The 21,867-nt window shown below is 34.7% G+C and overlaps 2 protein-coding genes across 3 annotated transcripts; one reads left to right on the top strand and one right to left on the bottom strand.

The window, feature by feature from the left end:
• Window positions 1-108: 108 nt before the first annotated feature.
• LOC112728580 (rRNA biogenesis protein RRP5) lies at window positions 109-16,700 on the bottom strand. 2 transcript variants are annotated; one of them, XM_025778775.3, is made up of 40 exons: window positions 16,390-16,700; window positions 16,051-16,274; window positions 15,406-15,546; window positions 15,072-15,242; window positions 14,623-14,722; window positions 14,393-14,508; window positions 14,156-14,278; window positions 13,971-14,042; window positions 13,188-13,280; window positions 12,742-12,855; window positions 12,479-12,601; window positions 12,123-12,308; window positions 11,922-11,996; window positions 11,522-11,658; window positions 10,905-11,039; window positions 10,487-10,632; window positions 10,339-10,404; window positions 9,784-9,890; window positions 9,581-9,661; window positions 9,399-9,473; window positions 9,208-9,309; window positions 8,396-8,564; window positions 8,147-8,295; window positions 7,757-7,840; window positions 7,537-7,637; window positions 7,030-7,174; window positions 6,781-6,855; window positions 6,435-6,588; window positions 5,435-6,059; window positions 4,796-4,856; window positions 3,480-3,625; window positions 3,217-3,400; window positions 2,947-3,045; window positions 2,018-2,388; window positions 1,763-1,939; window positions 1,527-1,623; window positions 1,283-1,438; window positions 980-1,210; window positions 812-895; window positions 109-715 (listed from the first exon to the last, which is right to left on the bottom strand). In XM_025778775.3, exons 1-40 carry the CDS (start codon window positions 16,583-16,585, stop codon window positions 608-610), a joined length of 5,799 nt encoding a protein of 1,932 aa, XP_025634560.1. In that variant the 5' UTR covers window positions 16,586-16,700; the 3' UTR covers window positions 109-607. The 2 variants fall into 2 exon arrangements, with proteins under 2 accessions (XP_025634560.1, XP_025634562.1); XM_025778777.3 differs by having other exon boundaries at window positions 15,406-15,533; window positions 16,390-16,678.
• A 108-nt stretch (window positions 16,701-16,808) lies between these two features.
• On the top strand, window positions 16,809-19,574 carry LOC112728582 (serine/arginine-rich SC35-like splicing factor SCL30A). Its single transcript, XM_025778779.3, has 6 exons — window positions 16,809-16,979; window positions 17,293-17,456; window positions 17,861-17,938; window positions 18,616-18,780; window positions 18,899-19,009; window positions 19,122-19,574. Exons 2-6 carry the CDS (start codon window positions 17,308-17,310, stop codon window positions 19,261-19,263), a joined length of 645 nt encoding a protein of 214 aa, XP_025634564.1. The 5' UTR covers window positions 16,809-16,979; window positions 17,293-17,307; the 3' UTR covers window positions 19,264-19,574.
• The last annotated feature ends 2,293 nt before the right edge of the window (window positions 19,575-21,867 follow it).

Raw genomic sequence — 21,867 nt, 5'->3', positions numbered from 1 at the left:
AGAGACCAACTCGGTGAATTTTTTACATTGTTAGGAACCTAAACGGTGCAATTGATAAGTCAAAGACTAAATCAATACATTTCGTTAATCCCAGGACTGACTTTGGAGTTTAACTCAAAATTGAGCATTTACAGTCCATTTTAATTTTTTGGGGTCTGTGAAATTAATTGTATTCGAATACACAATTCAAAACGTTACATCGTCTAATACGAAGGACAACGGGCAAAATTTGGTAAATGAGGCTGATGAACAAATGGACAAAATATTTATGATAACTAAAACTTACAGCCCAAAAGAAAAAGCAAAACTGGGCAGAAAAATAGTAAGAATACAGGTTTCTATTTCCTTTCTAATACTCAATCTAACCACCAAACTTGGTGACTGGCCAAAACACTTCTTTCCCGTACACATTTGATGGATCTAATGGCTATCCCGAACTCATTAAACATGCTCTCACGTAGTCAAATTATGGTGAACACGTTTTTTGTTCCAACAAACACTGAAATCTTGTTTTCTCTGTGATTTGTGAAGACATGTTAGCCTCAACTCAAGGACTCAACAATGGCTGCAAGCTGAGAAATTCGAAGCCAGTGCAGTGATGGTTGTATCAAGCCAGAGTATTCTCGACATATTCCATTGCCTTCTGTTTCACGGATTCAATTCGTTCTTCATCACCTTGGGACTTCTCATAATCAAGATATTTTTTAAATAAAAACTGCCAATCAAGACAACAACGACTAGTTAAGCTAAAAGGAAAGAGAGTAAAACCAAGATCAGTAAACGGGGATGGGGAATGTATATGAGTACACACCTTCATTTTCTTTGGTGGTAGGCTCAGAGTAATTGCCCTTTCAAAAAGTGCACGAATTACATCTGCATCTTTGTGTTGGATCTCCTGTTAAAAGTACAGGGGAATGTTAGCTTCAGATTGATACTAATAAAGTAATAATAGACAGAATATTTGTGATGAAGGGTATACTTGATCTAGATAGACACTCCACAAGTCTGTTCTCTTTGGGTATTCCCGTAAAATTCCTTCGAACAATGATCGTCCTCTGTCGGGAACCCCAATCTTGAATTCTTGAATAGCTGCCTGAGAAATAAATTTAATATGCTTGCGCCTTGGTAGGCTTAACAAAGCACGGTTGATAACAGGTTGAACTCCATCCTGGTTTTGCTTCAAAAGACTTTGTACACGTCTCAACCAAACCTAAAATCCAGTGCAGAGTAAGTTGCATACATTTTTTCATTATGAAGTTTGTTTTATTTGAACACACAATACCTTGCAAGAATGCTTGAACTTCTTTGTCATTTTATTGAGAAGTTCATCAGCCAAGTTTTGTTGTTCAGTCCTCTCATACAGTCCCAAAAGTGCTAGATATACTTTTTTGGGATCATTGTACTGCAGAGCTCGTTGAAAAACTTTCATAAGAGCCTCCTACATACAGAATTTTAGGTAAGGATACAGCAAGATAGAACATCAGAGACCGATGTAGTGAATTTAAATTGCACACACTCTCTCTTACCTCTTTAGGATTTCCAAATTTATTTTCTAAATTAAAGAAAGCCTTCCAGATGTTGAGCTTCTCATCCTCTTCTCTAATATTTATTGTCCGCAAAGCCCTATAAAATTTTGGAAGCAGAACAGGACGACAAATTCAGATGACGGGAAAAATACAGAATGATGAATTACTGTGCAAACCATTTATGCGGAGTGTCTGTGAGGGGGTTGTTGGAAATTCAAGGCACCAATTGTATGTACCTTTCAGCAATAGAGCGGGCTTTCTCAACATCAGCCAAAGAAATCATGAAGTCCATATATTTTATCCAGATGAAACTGCTATTAGGAGAGCTTCTAACCAGCTTTTCAAACTCATCAGCTGTTCTTGGTACATCCTCCTCCAGTAGTCTTTCCTCTGCAGCCCTTATCTGTTTCTCCCTGTACAAGTATGGCTGCTATGTATTAAAAGTTGAAAATAATAAAAACTCACATCAGCATTCCATGTATTACACTGACCTTTCTTCCTTTGCTTTTTTCTTTTCGCGCCTCTTTTTCTTTTCATCTATTATGCCTTCATCATTCGAATGCTCTTCACTTTGACGATTGGTGTTATTTATATCAATTTTGTCTAAGTCATCAAGGGAAACATCTAATGGTGGAATGGACGCCCTTTCTTCTGCTCGTGAAAGAATTGGGAGTTGATCAATTTCATCTAAAATTTCCATATCAGAGGTTCCAGGAACACTGCTAGTCATCAAATCCATAGATGTCATTCTATCAGCAAGAGGTTCATCTGATTGTTGATCTGAAGGTATTCCATGTGCATATTCATCTCTCATATATGAATTCTTCATTCCCAGAGAAATTCTCTGTTTTACTTCATCCACCTGATAAGATATAAGGAAAAATGCATGTAAAACGAAACTGATCAAGCATGAAGCTATGAGGTGTAGTACAACAAATTCAAGGATGCCAATATCATGATTCATTGATTCTATGTAATTTTTTTGGCATGGCTTCAATTGTTTGATTGAAAAAAGGGTTTGCAATAAACACACTTGTCTGTAATTCTGAATGGCAGTTATCTAGCACTCTAGTTGGTGGACCAAATTTTGAGATAAATTGGATGGTTTAGAGTCTAAATAAGTTAATAAATAGCATAACTGTGTTACAAAAGATTCATCTTTTATAAAAAAATATATATATTGAGAACAAATTAAACCATTCTGTCTTCATTATAATGCGCACCTGAACCATTAACACATAACCTGACTGGAGATGAATAAGTTACAGAAAATATAGATAGATTTTCAAGCTAGACCTTTCCAAGCATACAACATACATGGAGCTATTCGCTTTAACTGGGTAGAAGTTTTGGTGCCAATTAAAGCACACGAAGAAGGCTATTTCCAATATCATACTTGAAGTTTATGGACATGAATTACCTTCAATACTCTTGCATTTACATGCTGTCCAACTCTATACTCTGTTTCAATGTTCTCAATAGTATCATCAGAAACTTCTGATATATGGCACAATCCAACCTAAACATCGAAGGAGCATATCAAAGTGAGTTAACAGAACCAAGTTATCACTAATATTTTCTTTTTTTTTCTAAAAAAGCACGAGAATGATAGAATACATTTTAACTTGACCACAAGATTTCATATTACAAATACATGGACCACAAATCGATTCAAAGAATGTCAAAATACCATGTTTGTGTCATCAACTGTAATGAATAAACCATACGGCTCAATACGCTTAATCCTTCCAGATATTACATCTCCAACTTGAAGTTTACTCAAATCCAGAATTTCAAAATTGGATTTCCTGGGACCACTTGATGTCCTCAATGTAACTTCAACACGATTTAAAGGGGGCTCCACGGATATAACCCTGTTAGTTGCAATCTTAGTACATCTCTTCATTTACATCATATTAGAAAATGGAGAGAAACAAAATGTGAGATGCTTACCTGCCAACTACAAGCTTTCCAACAGGAAATTCTTTCTCAGGATCTTTGACAAACTCATTGGACAAATTACATAGAAGAATTTTCGCATCAATCTTTCGTGAAAGTGAAATGAAGCAACCTTTTGGTGTGACATTCTTAACATAACCCTAGCCAAAAGAAGACATTTATTCAAATAAAAACCTTAATCCAAATTATGAAATCCAATGTTCAGGTAAAAGTTCAAAGAGAAAAAACAAACAACTCACACCACAATCCACACTTAGATTTAGCAACCAAATCTCAAGATGGCAGATCATCACAGAGAGCAACACTTAAAAGTACCAATTTTACAACAGGTGAAATAGCATTACTGATTTAGAAGTTTTGCAACTGCTTTATGAATCTTATTAAGTATACAAATAAAAAATCGAAAAGTAATATGGTTTTGAAATTAAGTCTCGGAACCTTCATCAATATATTTAAATCAACAGCAACTAGCAATCACGTACTGCACCAATCCTATTTATATATTTGAGTGGCTGATAAAGTCAAATTCACAATCTATTACACCAAGACATTCTTAAAATAGACAAAAAAAATACTACAAATGAAACTTTAGTTTTTTAAAGAGATATGGTAACTAGAGAATTTTAGGTCATCGTGTAATCAAAATGCAAAACATTATATATCACAAGATAATCACCAAAAAAAAAAAGAGCACTTGCATTTAGAAAAGGTTAATGTACTCTTTATACAGAAGGAAATTGCAGAAGAGAAAAAAATATTACAAAATTAAGGAATCCATTTAGTCATGAACTAAATACAACGTAAAAGGTAAGTTGAGCAAAATCATCAAAACTCCCAATCTCCAAGGGGTTATCTTTATTTGTAACAAGTATCTGATGTTGCTTCATTTAGCCATTCAAGTTGTACATCTCAGCTTCCCAACAAAATTGAATAAGAAAATGAAGGCAACATCGAAAAATTAATCCCAACAATCATGTAAAGTTATCATGAAGAAAAGTTCAACTCAAGCACATAAGTGAAGAACAATCCTTTAAAGAGTAACAATTTAAAAAGCAATAGCAAATGATAGCCCATTAAAAATTTTCATCTTCAAAAATCATCTAAGTTTTTATACAGAGATAATATTTGGCACCTCAAAATAACAGAGTATCACTAGCCATGTAAATGATGAATACTACGGTTACTACCAGCTTTTAACAGCTTAAACTCCATCTAACAAGACTAAGTGCATATCCCAGATTAAAGAAGCTCAAGCACAGCCCTAGAAAGAAGGCAATCAATAATAACTTCAGAAGAAATGAAACTAGTACCTTTACAACCATATCAGGATGAATATCTTCAATCATCTCCACACATTTACCATTATCATGCCTGAGAAACCATTATTAATAATATTCAACACAATCAACAATAACAACAACATTATTAATAGAAGAATGTCATAGAAATCGTATCCATATTAAAAAATAGATAAACAAAATTTACCCATCATTGCAATAAATTCAAAAGTGTACGCATGCAGCAAACATACACAAGAACAGAAAATCAATTCTTTCAAGATCCATACCATAGATATTGTGATTCAAAATCAAATTTGACGGAAAAAGAGTTGTTTAATTTCAAAGTATAGATTAATTAGCATAGGTAAAGAATATACATCCAAAGTAAAGCCATTCAAGAGGAGGATAGTCCTTTTATAAAAAACTACATTATATAGGCAGACTACAAAAGAACTTCCCAACAAATGATAAAGTTGAGATGAATTGATTTGTTGGGATATGAATGAGGGAATATATGTTCTTAATGTCTGAAAAAGGATACACTGAATAATTTTAATTGTACAAATGAAAGAAAAACAAATACATATATTAAGACGCATTCAGAGTTCAGACACGTGAATTTAATAGTGACTGCAATAAATAACGGGCTATGGATTAGTAGTTACTTACCCAGTGCTTTGAACATCTTCAGAATCTTGAGAAAGCATCCCTCTTGAAGAACGTAATGATAAGTCAACATGAACAGTACCCCTGACAGTTTGACTGACTTCAAGAACTACACATTTGACAAACTGCCCTTCATGATATCCAGATAATGGGTCAGGCACCCATGTATCTGTGAGCTCAGTAAAGTGGACCTTCCCATAGATATATGGACCAATTTGGACAAGCAACCCACCAACACCTGAAAGTATTTTAGAAATCCTACCGCCTAAAATATCTCCTTCATGAATATACATTGTTAATTCCGCATGCACAACATTGTTTTGTGGCTCATCACTAGTTCTGCACGGGAGAGTAGATAAGGGACGTTGAATTAACCGCATTAGTTTCTTGTCCAAGTTAATACTCACAACATAACCAGAAACAAGTTGTCCAACATGAAATCGATTCTGGAAATCTTGAAGCTCTCTGGGTTCAAAAGCACTATCAAGAACATGTAGCTGGGCACTAACATTGCGAGATATCGCCAACCAGACCCATTCACTTTCTACTTTATATACATAACCAGCAACACATTGCCCAATTTCAAAGTCAAGATTACCAGATTCATTTTCTCCAATGTCACTGGAACCTGCATTGAATTAGAGGATTAAATACTAAAAATTGAAAGATAATGAGAAAATTTAACATTAATAAAAGACCAATGTTTTTTTTAAGGAAAAAAATTAAATAGACAGGATTCCCAAATTGCAACATAGAATACCAAACCAAAGCTAAACAAAAGTGGGAGAGAAAATGGAATTGCCTAATTTGCAATTAACAAATAACTGATGTCAGTAAATACTTCAGATACGAAATGATACTGCACACTATGTTGCTGCATTCAGAACAAAAACAAATTACTAGTCATTGAAGTTCACAAGCCTTAATCTATATCCCCCTACTTGTGCAGTGGCCAAAATTTTCAATAATTCATATCCTTTTCAATTTACTAGGAAAAACTTGCCTGCAATTATTTTAGGTTTGACTGACAACTCCCACTGTGAGCCCTTTCTGTAGCTATGTTTTTCATTAGGCTTTGCAACAATTCTTGCTGTCACTGTTTGCCCTATTTTATAGCAGGAAAACGGATTTTCTAAATCATTTACATCATCGTGTACCTGCCAGAAGATAGGAAAAAGAGTAGTTATAAATATGCTAATAATAAGCAAACGAGAAATGGGATAAGCATTGAGACATGTCTACAATAGGAGGATGGTGGAAGCCCCATACATTGGGCTACCCGTTCTAGATAACAAAACTACAAATGAAAATGCTAATTCAAATAGAAACAAGAAGCAAAACAGAAGTACCTCCGATATGTGCACCCTGCCATGTAGACCAATGCCGAACTTAACTTTAAGTTCAAGAGATCTGATTTCAGTAATCTGCGAAAATTCATGAAACACGTTCCTTTAGTGTACAAGTCACAAGACCAAAGACTACAAAAATTTGAATAAGAAATTCTAGCCACGATCACAAGACCAAAGACTACAAGAGATAGCATATGAAAATGACAATAAAGAATCAACAAGATCAATGAACAAAACAAACCCACATACCTCTGCCTCAACCAGAGACCCAACATTATAGATGGACCTTTTCTTCGCTCTTTTGGAACTAGATGTCTCGTTAGCATCATTAAGAAGTAAAAGCAACCTTCCTGAAGTTTCAGGACTTGGAAAAGCCATAACAGTAGCCACAACACTGACCAAGTAAATCATGCTAAGTATGAGGTGAAGCATTATAATTAAGAAACATAAAATTTCAACAAAAAATGGAATGCATAAAAGTGCATATACGTCATCTTTTAAACCGTTGAAATATATTCAAAAAATCATGTCTAATATACTCCAGTGACATTTCAATACCCGTTGTTGGACATGAACATTCTCAAATACCAATTACCATATTCAATCAGAATTCTCCTAAGCATCAACCGGCATGAAGGAGAGAAGTGAGGGTTTGCACGATGATAACACTAATACATAGCAATTCTAATGCCATGGTAGAACAGGATAAAATAAACATGAATGGACGAGCAAATAGCTTCAACCCATTTTCCTCACCTCTGTCCATTTAGGAACTTTTTCTGGGGGAACCTTTGAGTATTATAGTCAGAAACGGATGCATATCCTATGATGTAATTATTCTCCGGTATTGATACGACCTGATTTGGAGATAAAAATTTAGATATAGGACGTTAATATGCATTTAGAAAACAGCAAAAAAAAAAAAAAAGAAAACCTTCACTAGAAGGCTAACTTGAATGAAAATGTGAACACTTGCCAAGTAGTTTTCTTTGACAATCTCCACTACTGCATTTACTGTCTGATGCAACACCAAGTCCTTCAGTGACTCTCTTCGACGTTTCTGGTATAGAAGGCATGCATGACATTAATATGGACAAATAGTCAAGAAGGAATGATGGTAGGGGACTCATGCAACAGGCCTCCCATTCAGGGAAAAAAGACCTTACCGATAACCAAATATAAAACCCCATCTCTTTTCTATCTGTGGTGGACAAACCAGGATTATAGAGAAGAAAGAACATAATAGAGACAGAGAGAGAACTAAATCTCTGGTCTCCATGCCATTAAATTTTCATTAAAATTTTATCTCAACTCTTCTTAGCCATGTTCAACACAAATGTAAAACAGCAGGGAGAGTAAGCTGAACCTTTTTGGTGGAATGACTTATGGAGCTTCTTTCTTCAGATCTTTTAACGAATTCTGGTTTTAGAGTTAAATCTACAAGCCGTTCTGCTTTCGCAACATCAAGAACCACTGCTTTCACAACAGAGCCTTTCGCCAAGGTAGTTCCTGCCACTACAAGATTATATTGCAATAAGTAGTAGTAGCTGCACTTAACTAAGAATCACCCAACTTGTAATGCTCGGTAACTAAATGACATAGATGAGGAACTTACACTGGTAAGTGGTGATAAAACCGAAAACATCATTATACTTCTCAAAGCTTACAACAATTCCCACATCTTTAACATCCTCGACTTTACCTTCAGCAACTGCACCAAAGCTAAATCCTTCATCCCACTTCAAATCAGATGCACCATAGCCCATGTTTTGCAGCTTAGAAATCTACGTTCAGAGACACAGAGGATTAGATGCATTACATAAGGGGTTGATGTAATAGTGATTCCTGAGAGGAAATCAGAGAGAAAAATATGATGACAACAGGCTAATAAAAAAATCACAGAACATAGATATAAACATTTAGGAAATGTTATTATATTAAAACACAGACTGTTACAAAGACTGCTACAGGAAAAAGCAGAGAGACAGGAAGTGCAAATTAAAATATTTAGAGGTCTCCTTCTTTCAACCACCCCCCACCCCAAAAAAAAAAAGAAAAAAGAAAAAAGAGAACAAATAAGTTTTTGTTCTCTTTTTTAACTTTTGAGAAACAGCAAGTATGTCAAAATGAGTTTTTAACTTTTGTAGATTAAAAAACAATAAAATCAAATGTAGATGAGCAATAACATAGGCAAACTACACCAATTTTGTTAAAATATTGGACCCGGGCGGTAATTGTAATGCACTAACACATTACCTGTTATTACACTGATACTTCATTATTGCATCTATAAACAAGGGTAACCATGCACGTGTGCATGAACAAGTTGTATACAATGTATAACATATATATTAGAATTTAAAATTATAAATGACATTGCATAAAAATAATATTAGGGGTATGTGGTGATTAACTAAATATCCATGCCTTTTCATCCATAATAAAGTAGTCTTGAAGAAAGGATGCATCTGTAGAAGAACATAATGTTTGCTTTAGTGAGAGTGTTACTCTGCCTCTTTCAGTATTGATCTGAAGAACAAACAAATTAAAGATTAAATATTATTTAACCTGCATTAGGTGTTTGCAAATATTGAATTTACCACCCGAAGTATACCAACCTCGGACACATTACTGCGGACGGATTGCCCAATCTGATAGGCTTCTAGAATATTGGTTTTCTGGTCATCAGCAGCCTATACAAAACTCAGTCATAAGATCAGACTATCATATGGAGAATACGAACATAAATAAACAGGAGAAAAAGAAAATAAGGCAAGAAGGCAGTCATAGGAATGAATACCTTTTTCGATGGAGCCAAACCTGTAAAGGAACCAAGGAAACGGACAAAGCAGCCAGCCTCATTTATGTTGCAAATGTAGCCCTGCTCCAGACAAGATTCAATCAATTGATCATAGCAAGCAAGAAACAACAACAACAACAATAATAAAATGACATGCGTATAACAAAAATTGTACAAAAAGAAATTCATATATGTCGACTTACATGCACAACAGAGTTCAGATGCATCTGACTAATATCTGAAGGAATCTGCTGAGCAGATTTAATAAGCGAACTTTTGGCAGATAGAATCAAATTGCTCCCCTTAATATCTACATTGATTTTAGGAATTCAAAAAAAAAATCAATCACAAGTTAGCGAGATACCTTACCAACTTTATATATGATAATGGAACAATCTGCTTGATGCTGAAGCATCTAACTACTCAACTTACAAAGAAAACAAAAAAAGGAAACGCCACAAAAAATTCAATATAATGGTCTAGTTAAGTGGGTGAAAGGCCTCTCAAAAAAGACCTGGAAAGATCAGGCCAAAAAACAAAATGAGGAATCCCAAACACTGCTGACTGCTAAGGAGACAAGATACTTATGCTCTAAGGTAAGAGAGCAAGAATGATGGCTAGAATGATGCATGCCAACCAGATAGGCCCCGGAGAGTGTGGTACCACCAATGAAAGAGACTCAGGGCGGAAAATGCAACGGGAGAGAAACAAGCCGCTAAAAATGCACAGAAACAAACTGCTATAGGTGTCAAACATACCTAGAACCAGTAGTTGATCAAAACTATATCCAGGTTTTAATCCAGATTTCATCAAATTAGCTTGCCCTGCATGAAACATGGCTATAATCAGCAATGCAATTTTTTACAGAGCAATGGAAAGCCTATATCATGAATAAACAAATCATACCAAGATGATCTGCCAAGTGTTCCAAAGATATGGTACCCCACGAAAAACCACTTGCATTGACATAAACAACTACAGAATTTGTTGTTATTCTGTCAATAACTCCAGAAACAAGGCTGCCCAACCTAACCTTATCCTCCTCCGCAACCCTGCAATTTTGAAGTGTTGCGTTAATCATAGCTGGACATCCATCTAATAAGTTAACATAACAACTACAACAAATAGGCCTAATCCCGTTTGTTGGTGTTAGCTACATCAAATCAGCAGATAGATTCACATAAATCTTGAATGCATAAGTTGCATTTTTAACATTTGGTAGGTAAGATAAGATATCCTCCAGAAAGTGCAGCCACTAGTAAATAAATCAATTTAAATCAAACTGAGAGTAAAAGTGGGATAGAGAAAGTAAAGAGAATCATACCTTTTGGGCTTTATTATGAAACTAAGGTTGATCCTCCGTAAAGCAGAAATGGAGCTTATTACACGGCATTTGACAACTTGTCCAACATTATAAACTGCACCAGGATCAACTCCTGGCTCTAATCCAAGTTCAGACCTGCACTTTAATCAAAATAATACATCGAATTATAACAAGTCCTTCATTTTTTTTCCACGAGGAGGGGGGGGGGGTGTTGAAGAACACATACACTCACAGTCACATATGATAAGAGAGAACATTAATCCCCCCCCACCCCACAATTGACTAGCACAAAGGCAAGCCTAAAATACAAAAATAAACTAGAAGGAATGTATCTGATAAGGGATTCAAATGAAATTGCCTAACATATAATTTACCTTGTTATGGAAATAAGAAAAACTGACTGATTTTGAATATTCCAACAATAAATCAATGGCATGTGAACTTATGTACATCTCAAATATGATGTTTATCATGAAAAAGTCAGAAAGGTGAAGAAATGAAGATGAAATTCATGTTCTTAAAAGAAGATCATATATTACTCAGGAAGCAACAGTAACCAATTCTGGTCACAGATTGGAGGTTTTAAATTTGTAGAACAGATAAATAGTAAGACTTGCCTCGGAGCAAATCCTTGAACCCCATTGTAAAACCGCACAAAACATCCATGGGCTTCAATCTTTGTTATCCATCCATGAGTTATCAAACCCTCAGTTGCATCCGTAAATGAACTAATAATCGGCAGTTTCGATTTAACCTGTAAAAGGGCCATATATCTGAATCAGAATTGAATATGTGAGACCGATACTTCTGATGATTTTGATTCATTGCATGTGGTTCCTTTGAAAGGTTCGGTGAACACTTGCTAAGGGTCTGCTTTATTTCTTGTGAACCTTCTTTTTTGTATTCCATACATAACAATTTTTTTTAGCAAAATATTTGTGTGTGTGGTTTTTTTTGTAAATCCTACATAATTGAACAAAGTGGAAGAGGAAAGAAGGTTTGTACTATCGAACATACAAGAGTTTTTTTGTGTGTAACCGTCACCATTTTCTTTTTGCGACCAAGCACACGAAATACTAATTCCGCTCCCACCTGTACCAAAATCCAGCCAGAGGATTCAGTTATGAAAATGTTTAGTCTGCCCCGATGAGAGACTTATGGCCTATACATAAGAAAAAATGACAATGCTAAAAAGCACATATATAACTAGAATGAAACCTTGAATTTCTTTCGAGGCTTTGTAATATCTAATTCAGACATATGATTAAGAGGACAGAGTGCCTTCACACCCCCAGGAATTTGCACTATAGCATGATCGCCGTCAACCCTGACAATCTTAGCCTTCACTACCATCCCTGGCATTGCATCAGAATGAGTGAACACAGATTCTTCAAGAGCACTAGGCTGCATGATATGAAATTCAGGAAATCATATCACTAAAAATGATACCGAAATATACAAATAGTCAAATAGTTAGATACAGAATACATAGCGGAAGAGTAATGCTAACGCAAAAAGCATTGCAATAATTGAACTATCATCTTCAACTTAGAAGATGGAAGCAGAATGACAACCTTCAAACTTCCTATAGCAAGTCCTTCCAAAAGCCTTAATCCCTGAATACGAACTCGAACATGATTACCTTCCTTGTACTTTTTCTCAAGCTTTTGGATCTCTTCCTCATCAAAATCAACAATCTGTCAAGATCAATTTTAATTATCATTCACATTTTGTGTAATGTGGTAAGCCTTAATCACAATAGTTAGCTGACTTGATTCTCATCTGTAATGAAAGAACTGCACTTTGTATCATTAATACTAGTCGAGAAAATACATACACTGACAAAAGCAGGAGCTGACTCTGGAATTGAAGGAACTTCAAGGAACAATCCGGCTCCTCTATCTACCCTGACAACTTTAGACTCATCATATATATCTCCAATGTTAACATGCTGCACAAGAGTTGATTACATTAAAAGGCACATTCACTTTTGGACTTCGCTAATAAATGGAGGGGGGACTTGCGCCACTAAATTGGTATTACTTCACAGCATTTGTTTTTCTTTTTTCTTTTTTTTGTTTCTTTTTTTTGTGAGAGAATATTATCTTCAATTCTGAATATCCATAATCTGAACCGGGAAATATTAAACAAGAAATGTGACAGAACAAATACATTTGCAGGTTAATAATAGAGGAAAAAGGAATGGATAAGAAAACTATTAATTCCACATTACGTGAAACACCCACACCAAGAAGCACCAACATATATGATTCATATACTTACAAAGGGAGGAATCTTGTTATGAACAAGATGTGGATTAAGTGTCAAGCCAACAGCTCTACTTGATGGATCAATAAATAGAATTCGAGCAATAACCTAGAAAAATAACAAGGAACTTATGTAACTTCCAGTGGAAGTAATAGCCAATAGCATGATCGCACAACATCATAGACCATAAACAAAAAAGTCATGTCCTTGAACTTGTGTGAAGACACCTCTCATGATGAAGAATTAAAATATGAAGCTACAAGTACAAGAAACAACAAAGTTAACTTAGCAATGTATTACAACGAAAATGAAAATCCTAGCATGTCAACAAATGATGAGTATGAAACATTGGTTTCTAAGTGAAGAGTGAATATGAATAAAACAAGGAGACTTTCTCTTTCTAAGAGGAAAAGATCTCACCCAACAAAAAAAAAAAAGTGTCATACTTTAACTCCAGATGTCAATGAAAAAGCATTCTAAACTGCATTTACCTACTACTGTATTGCTTTTCTTAAAATATCTTTGGTTTGTGTTTTCATTTTCTTTTTTCAGTTTTTATTTGTGTGTGTATGAAGAAAAAAAGTGAAACCAGGAAATAAAAACCGAATACAGGATTGCATTGTTTTACTATTCTCAATTTTTTTTCTTTACAAAATCCTAAAAGTAGAAAACATTTTATCAAATCAAATAGGCTCTAAGCTTTTATTTTCTCAGTTTCTTTTTTGGCAGATGTAACAGTTGTATTTCAGTGCAAAACAAGTTGCATTCACTGCATACAAATATCAAAATCAAAAGTACCTTCTGAGATTCACTGTATAAATCCTTCCAGTTTTTTGTAGGATAGCTTGTTTGCAAGTGAAACAGATCAACCTGCAATGGAAAAGTTCCAAAACTTAACTCTTAAATGCACTGGGTTTGTCTTGAAAATTTATTGGCTCTAAGTATACTGTATGCCTTTACAGACAAAGTTAGGATAGGCTTACAGTTCCAGTGAAGTATGTGAGAAATGACAACATAACGCCATTCTCAAGAATTGACTTCACACGTGCATTAACCATCATCCCTGGAACTAGAATATCAATTGATATACCTTTAAGATCCTTGGTCTGCATATAATGTACAAAGGAACTGACAATCAGAAGGGAAGGTGAGACCGTGAGAATCATAAAGATAGAAAGAAAAGCCCAAAATTGAACATAACAAATAGAGAGGAATCTTACCACACTTTTGGACATTATATCTGGGTCAGAACTCAAGTAAACCACCTTACGAACTTTATCAACACTCTTAACCAACCGTTGTATAAGTTGCCCAATTTTTACCTCATTTCCCTGGCCTTCTCAGACAACAAAAGAAAGGGGGGGGGGGGGGGGAGATAAAACTATTAAGAACAAGACCTAAACATGCTATACACGATAAAGAGGAATTCACAACAGTCGGGTGACATTACCAGTCAAGCTATTTTTTGGTAAGAATCCTGTGAAAGAAGGTAGACCAAAGTGAAGAATGTAACCATGATCTTCAATGCTTTTCACATATGCATCAAGAACCTACACGTATACAGTGCACAGAAGTTGCCAAAATTCATTTTTAAATAAATATAAGCCCAACAAAACCAGTGGCAAAAGATAAAAATGGAAGAAGCATGTGTGCAGCGTGTGCAAAACCGTTACAAGTCATTTATGACCTACAAAATAGTTGCTCTAAACTTACCAAAGAGATTTAGTAAAAGGAAGTTGGATACTAAATCTTCTCAGTCCCCTTTATATATATATATAGATTTTTCCTTCAATAACTTATGAAATGAGACTTTAAACCAGAAAAAAAATGGAGGCTTTTATATATATAAATAAAGAAAGGTTAACAACAAAATTTCCGTATGTGAAAAAATTGGCTTACCATGCCTTCTTGAACAACATCTAAGTTCATGTTCTTGTGCAACAAAGAAAGACACAAAGAAAGCCAAATTTTTCTACTTCCTTTATCCTTGTTGTCATGGTCCAATCTTACTACAACACAAGAAACCAGCTGTCCAACAGAGAATACACTAGAAAGGAAGCTTTCCCCAACCTGATGCCAGCAAGTGCATATCAGAGAGAAGCTCTAGTTGCAAAATAACAACAATGGCTTATAGAATATAGAACCATTAATCCAGAAAATGTAAGGACATTGAGAGGTAAAAAATCGTACTTGATTGAAAAGGAAAAGAAAAAACAAATTCTTTTATACACACCTCGATTTCATTATCAAAAATAGGATCCACCACATCTGAACAATGAACTAAACCACGTAATCCCCCTGGTAAACTAATTACAAGGTCTTTCTCATTTACTTCAGCAACAGCTCCCCAAAGCTTCATTCCTGGAGTTATATTCTGGCATACATGAGATCAAAGCATTTATCCACAACTCAGAGACAGACTAATAATAATAATAATAATAATAATAATAATAATAATAACAATAACAATAATAATAATTCGGTATAGCAGAAGCCACTCAATTCAAATAAATGGTATTTGTAAAGAGTAAGAATACAGCATGATTTTGAACTCTATGAAAGAAAGATCAGGCATATCAATGTACACAAAAGATTTTTTAAAAATTTAGTCTTTCAACAGTTAAGTTAATTCGTCATCTCACCAACACATACTCAGAATTTCCATATTTTGCAGATGCAGCTGATTGACATGTATACTATATGCACCGCTTTTTAGGAACTGCACTCTAAATTTTCCACTCTCAAAAGCGGCACAAATAATTCAACATAATTTAGACATATAAACTAAATTACTACTAAGTAGTAAGATTTCGATTGACATAAAAATTAGAAGGAAAAATAAAACATTCCTCCACTGAACAAAGCTTCTTCAACCTACCCCAAGAGTGATTTTATTGACGCGCTTCGGCAATTTCCCGGTGACAGTATCGCCGAAGAGCGTGCCCCAATCATCTGCAGCTTCATCTCTCTTCCTCAGCGTATTCTTCCCTTTCTTCCTATTCCACTGATTCAGCTTCTTCCTTTTATCGGAACCGAACTCGTGGTAACCAAACACTTCACGGTCATCTCCATCATCCTTTCGCTTCGTCGGAACTTCTCTGCCTGAAAACATATAATGCAAAACAAAACAAAACTTCACATCCAATCCAAACCAAGCAAAAGTTCAAACTCAAATGCAAAGCCAGACTCATAGAACGAAGCTTCTGGAAGTTTCGACCTCGAGGGAAATCAGGAACTTCATCTTCCAGCTGCAAAGCTAGAGCTTCTGACTTCTTCTTCGCCGTTGCGGCGTCGTGTTGCTCTTCCCTCTTTGGTTTAGAAATTTTCTTAGACGATTTATCCATTCTTGGCTTGTTCTCTTTGTTGTTGCTGTTCTTCTTCTTCTTCTGCCATTTTTTCGAGTTCGGTGCCATCTTCTATTATGTTTCTCAGCGCTGCGTTTAGAACACGGATTCAGGGTTTACGAACAAGGGTTTTAGGTTGAGAAGAAGAAGAAGAAGAAAAATAACACTAACTAGCAACTACACTTGTTAGAAACCATGCAACTAAGCACTTAATGGGTCCGGGTTGTTAAATTGGGCCGGGTCCTTATTGGGCCAGTTTTATTTAAAGTCCGAGCCCGATTAATTGATCCTCATGGTAACTTTGTGTTATTGCATGTACCGAATCGTAGCCAACATTGTGGAGAAGTTTCTCGAATATGGTAGAGCTACAAATATTTCAGGAATCAAAAGCCATTATTTTTCTTTACCGTCACTTTTCTGCTATCTAACAAAACAAGAGCGCGCGAATCTCATCGTGAATAAGGTGAATATCGATCTTCCATTTGTGTTCTGATTTTTGTTGTTTCGTACTTGAATCCATTGGAAGATTGATATGGATATTCTTATTCTTTTAACAACTGCTGTTTCTTTTTTTTTTTCTTTAAATCTTCTGTAGCTTTGGCATTCGATGGTCTACGATTAGTGTCTTCAAATTGCTATTATTGTATTCTCCTTTTATTTTCTATGGATTGTTATTGTTGATGTTGATGCTGATAATTTTCTATAGCTTTGAAATTTATCGTTTGAGGTTAGGTTTTTTTTTTTTGCTTGTGTTGAATATGAATACATGAATGTAGGTGTGAAATTCCAGCATGAGAGGAAGAAGCTACAGCTACAGCCCATCGCCTCCAAGACGTTACAGCCATAGAAGGCGCAGTCCTAGCCCTAGGGGTCACTATAGAGGCCGTGGTAGGGATTTGCCAACAAGCCTTCTCGTTCGGAACCTCCACAAAGATTGCAGGTATGTTAGATCATGAGAGGATAATGAATTTTTAATCTTGTTGTATTTACAGTTATGATTTAAACAGTAATTGCTGTTCTTTTGCTATTCTGTGTATCAGGATCAGTATTATAAACTTGTGGTTTTCTGGCTCCAGTTTTCCGTGTTAATAAAAAACTATAATGTATTTTAGCATGTTTAGGTAATTTATTCTAGTTCTAGTAAAAGTAAAGTCAGCGCATAAAAAGTGCACAAAATCATCTTAATACAATTTCATCTTTTGGATCCAAAATTTACTTGTGTTGGTATACCTGATGCTGTTTGGATAATTAGATTCTACTTGTATTTTGCCATGGAAACTGTTGCTCCCCCCTTCTCAAAAGCTTGGAATAAGATTTTGATTATATAAAGCATTTGGCGTGCAGGCCAGAAGATTTACGTGGCCCATTTGGCCAATTTGGTCCACTGAAGGACGTTTATCTGCCTCGAGATTATTATACTGGGTAAGTTTCTTTCAGGTGGCCAAAGCATGGCTACTTGTTTTGAAAGATTTTGAAGTCTGCTCCCTCCGTAAAATGATTTGTGTTGTGTTCTGCATTTTATTTTGAGGTGTTCTATAAACTATGAACTCTAAAATATTAAGTTATATTTTGTGTGGAGTTAGGAAACTTTTTATGGTGGCTTTTTTCATCCCAAGTATTTAGTTATGCCACTTCATGCTCAATAAAAATTAATACTTCAATCATTTTTGTGGGAATGTGATTGTTTTATTTAAAGAGTTGAAGAGAAGAATGAAGTAATAAGAGTACTGTGTTGAAGAGAAGAGAGAAGTAATAAGAATGTCATGTTGAAGGCACCAATCAAGTAATAAGAGTTCTGTTCAAGGTGATATTAAGTGTACTGGAAGGTTCGGAAGGTTGAGTTTGTGTTCATTGTGAAGAAGTTCAAGTCTGAAGATTTTCCATCTCCATTATTATTTTGGCTTCTACAAGGTTAGCATTCATGCGGTGTTTATTATTGAATTATGTGGAGTGTCGAGCGTATGACTTATAATAATTTGGAGTCAGAAACCCAGAATCATATTTGTGGATATCTGCAATCAATAATCCACCTTTGGTATGCAGGTGTATTTATGTTGCTCATTGCATGTGCTGTGTTTGACACCTATTTTATGGTACAGGGAGCCGCGTGGATTTGGGTTTGTTCAGTATGTGGATCCAGCTGATGCTGCTGATGCAAAGTATCACATGGATGGTCAAATTCTACTTGGTCGGGAACTAACTGTGGTATTTGCCGAGGAAAACAGAAAAAAACCCCAGGAAATGAGAGCCAGAGAACGTCGGAGGTAAGGACATATGCAGGATGATTCATACATTGACTAGTCAATCGGAAATTGCTTCTTCTTGTTCTATTCTCGTGTTGAATTACTTGTTATTATGTGTTCAATCTTTCTTGGTGTGTAGGTCATATGATTACAGATCTCCACGTCGATATTCTCGCTCTCCACGCTATGCTCGTACCTATTCTCGTAGTCCTGGTTATTCACCTTCTCCAGTTCGAAGGCGAAATTCCAGGTTTGACTTTGAGTGTATTTGTTCTGTTTATTGTTTCCATGTGATTGCTTATATGTTTAGCAGTATTTGCTTATTAAGATTCTAAGAAGCAGTTTCATTCACTATGATACAGGTCTATCTCACCAAGATACAAAAGGTATAGGGACCGATCTTACTCCAGGTCACCTTATGGATCGAGAAGCCGCAGTCGAAGCAGGAGCTACAGTAGGAGTTACAGCAGGAGCTACAGTCGAAGCCCTAGCTACTCCAGGTGAATTAAAGTATGCAAGCTCGATGAACATGACGGAAGATGTTGTAGTTTTTTAAGTTGCTGAATGAACGGGCTTTAGGGCGGGTGTTGTTGATATATTGTGAATGTTAGGATACGGATCCGTTTAGTTTAATCTCAGCTTTCTGGCTTAGGACTTATTGGTACTCTATCCTACTTTATTTAACTGGTCGTTAGAACAGAAGCTTTGTTTTGCTCGTGTCATTTTAGCTTGAATATGGATTCTGAATATCGCCCCCGTTGTAATCTCTTCTCCTTTGTTTCTTCTGCAATGCGATCTGCTTGTGCCTTCACGAACCTGAAGTTCGGTATTAGGAAAGCCTACTTTTGAAATGCAATTTCATGCATTCATCCGGTGTAGCCAAATAAAGAGTTCTAGACATTCATTCAACTAAGAGATGAAAGCCTAGTTTGGCGAATGGCATAAGAAGGAACAAAGAAGATAATCTCTTGTATAATATGCTTAAATGTAATCTCTAATAACTTGACGATCAAATGTTCAATTATATATTCGAAGAAAAACACTACTAGGTTGGTTTGAAGACATAAGGATACAAATTCGTTGACTCTACGCTATCATTATACAATGTATGTTTAAAGACTAATGGTGCTGCTAAAACAAATTGACTCTAGTGCATATTATTTCAAATTTTCAAGTGTCAACAAGAAAATGTAGTTGGTAAATCACGTGAAGTACTTTACAATAGTGCATTGTTCAAAATTAATTTCGAGTTTTATATAGAAAAAAAGGTCCAATTATTCTCATAGCAAACGTAAAGTAAGATGGTTAGTCGATTATCTTTCATCAATGATATTAGCTTAGAGTCAATAAAAAATGATAAGACAAATTAAAATAAAAATTAAAAAACGAAACTATGGATAAGACAATGTAATGGGCCACAACTCAACCAGTCACAGGAAACTTTGTTTTCATGTGCTAGCTACTCCATATCTCTTTCGGTTTCAACTTTCAACTAGTACTAGTAGGTAAAACTACTTTGTAATTTCGTATTGATAATGCACAATTTCACACAAAAAGGAAAAAAAAAAAAAAAGAAAGAAAAGAAAAGAAAAAGCAAAGGAAAAAGAGAAGCTTAATTTCATCGATATTCAAATTTTAATTTCTTTTATTGATAAATAACCTATAACATATTACATACCCTTATTAAGTTTACAAAATTTAGAGATACATCTTGATCTCAAACTTAGATGAATCCTCTCCAAACCACAAGCGTAGACTGAAAAAAAATATACATTATCAAAACACTATTTCCTTCTTTTTCTTTTTCTTTTTCTTTTTTCCTTAGTCTTTTGTATACCTTTTGCTGTTGGCTCATAACATCATCCTCAACTTTCAAATTACTAATGATGATTGAATTGGCCTCAAATATTAAATAATGCAACTATCCATCACTTGAGTATCCTATATCCCTATTATCCTAGTCGAATCTAGAGGTTCATATCCCTGAACATACCACATATATTTTCTCAAATTTTCATCGAACTACCAGAAATTAGATGCATTATTCCTAATAGTATAAAAAGATGTGGACAATTCACCTGCATGGCATTGTTGCCTCCCTTAAAAGCTCCTCCATAGTATTCTATTACAACCCACCACACTAAGATATACATACATGATACATACATAGCAACAAACATTAATATTCCCACGCGCCTAGTGACACACTTTAAATTAATTGGTCTACTACTCTACTATATGATTATAAATAATAGGGTAATTTCCTTTTCATTAATTGGTCTACTATACGACTATAATGTGCTATTTTTATAATATGAATGTGACACTTACAGATACATTTTTTGTTTTTTTATTTTTAGTATTTTTTATTTTCAAAAAAAAATGTCAAAAAAAATGAGGTGAAAATAAAAAATATATTTTATTATTTTATTTTCCTATAAAATTATAAAAATAGAAAATATTAAAAATAAAAAATAAAAGCATAAACCATATGAATTTTCAATTTTTTCCTTCATTTTTCATTATTTCTTCTTTTTTATTAACAAAATGTGGCCACCACGTGATGACATGCATGCAATGTTTTTCCAATATACACGACTAATGCCATGCATGTGCTTAACCTCCTATTTATTTTTTTCAGAAAAAAATCATTATTATTAAAAGTAAGAGAAACCTGTGTTCTAGATAACGATAAATGTTATTAATGTCACATTATATTGAAAAGTTTTTAAATATATCTAAAACATCAGTATTTTAATAATCTTAATCGTTAATTTTAATTAATATATATTATATATATTTTTTATAATTAAAATCAACCATAAAAAATATTAAAACCCCGAAATATTTGGTATACTTAAAATTCCTCTCATTATATTTATGGTAACGTGGTATGAGCTAGTAGCCTAGTAGTGCTAGTACACTTCCACCTCCGATCTAAGAAAAAGGCAGAATGTACCAATTCACTTTTCAATGCAAACAACCTGGCAAATAGATCAGAAGATGTATGTGGATTCGTTAATAACCTGCTTTTGAGCATGTTTTAGATAATAATATCTATCTAGCTAGTTCTTTTTAATTAAACCATCTATCTAAGTATCTATACTA

The sequence above is a fragment of the Arachis hypogaea genome, chromosome 12, assembly GCF_003086295.3.
Source record: "Arachis hypogaea cultivar Tifrunner chromosome 12, arahy.Tifrunner.gnm2.J5K5, whole genome shotgun sequence".
NCBI lineage: Eukaryota > Viridiplantae > Streptophyta > Magnoliopsida > Fabales > Fabaceae > Arachis > Arachis hypogaea.
The sequence above is the reverse complement of the archived record's forward strand: the minus strand, read 5'-3'. Positions and strand labels throughout refer to the sequence as shown.

Bases quoted from the DNA above. Each gene is read 5' to 3' on its own strand.
- LOC112728582 (XM_025778779.3), top strand. From the start codon at position 17,308: ATGAGAGGAAGAAGCTACAGCTACAGCCCATCGCCTCCAAGACGTTAC. The intron at 17,939-18,615 runs GTAAGTTTCTTT...TTTATGGTACAG, and splicing joins CCTCGAGATTATTATACTGG to GGAGCCGCGTGGATTTGGGT. The intron at 19,010-19,121 runs GTTTGACTTTGA...ACTATGATACAG, and splicing joins GTTCGAAGGCGAAATTCCAG to GTCTATCTCACCAAGATACA.
- LOC112728580 (XM_025778775.3), bottom strand. From the start codon at position 16,585: ATGGCACCGAACTCGAAAAAATGGCAGAAGAAGAAGAAGAACAGCAAC. The intron at 9,891-10,338 runs GTATGTTTGACA...AAATCAATGTAG, and splicing joins TGATCAACTACTGGTTCTAG to ATATTAAGGGGAGCAATTTG. The intron at 6,589-6,780 runs GTACTTCTGTTT...ATCTTCTGGCAG, and splicing joins GCAGGGTGCACATATCGGAG to GTACACGATGATGTAAATGA.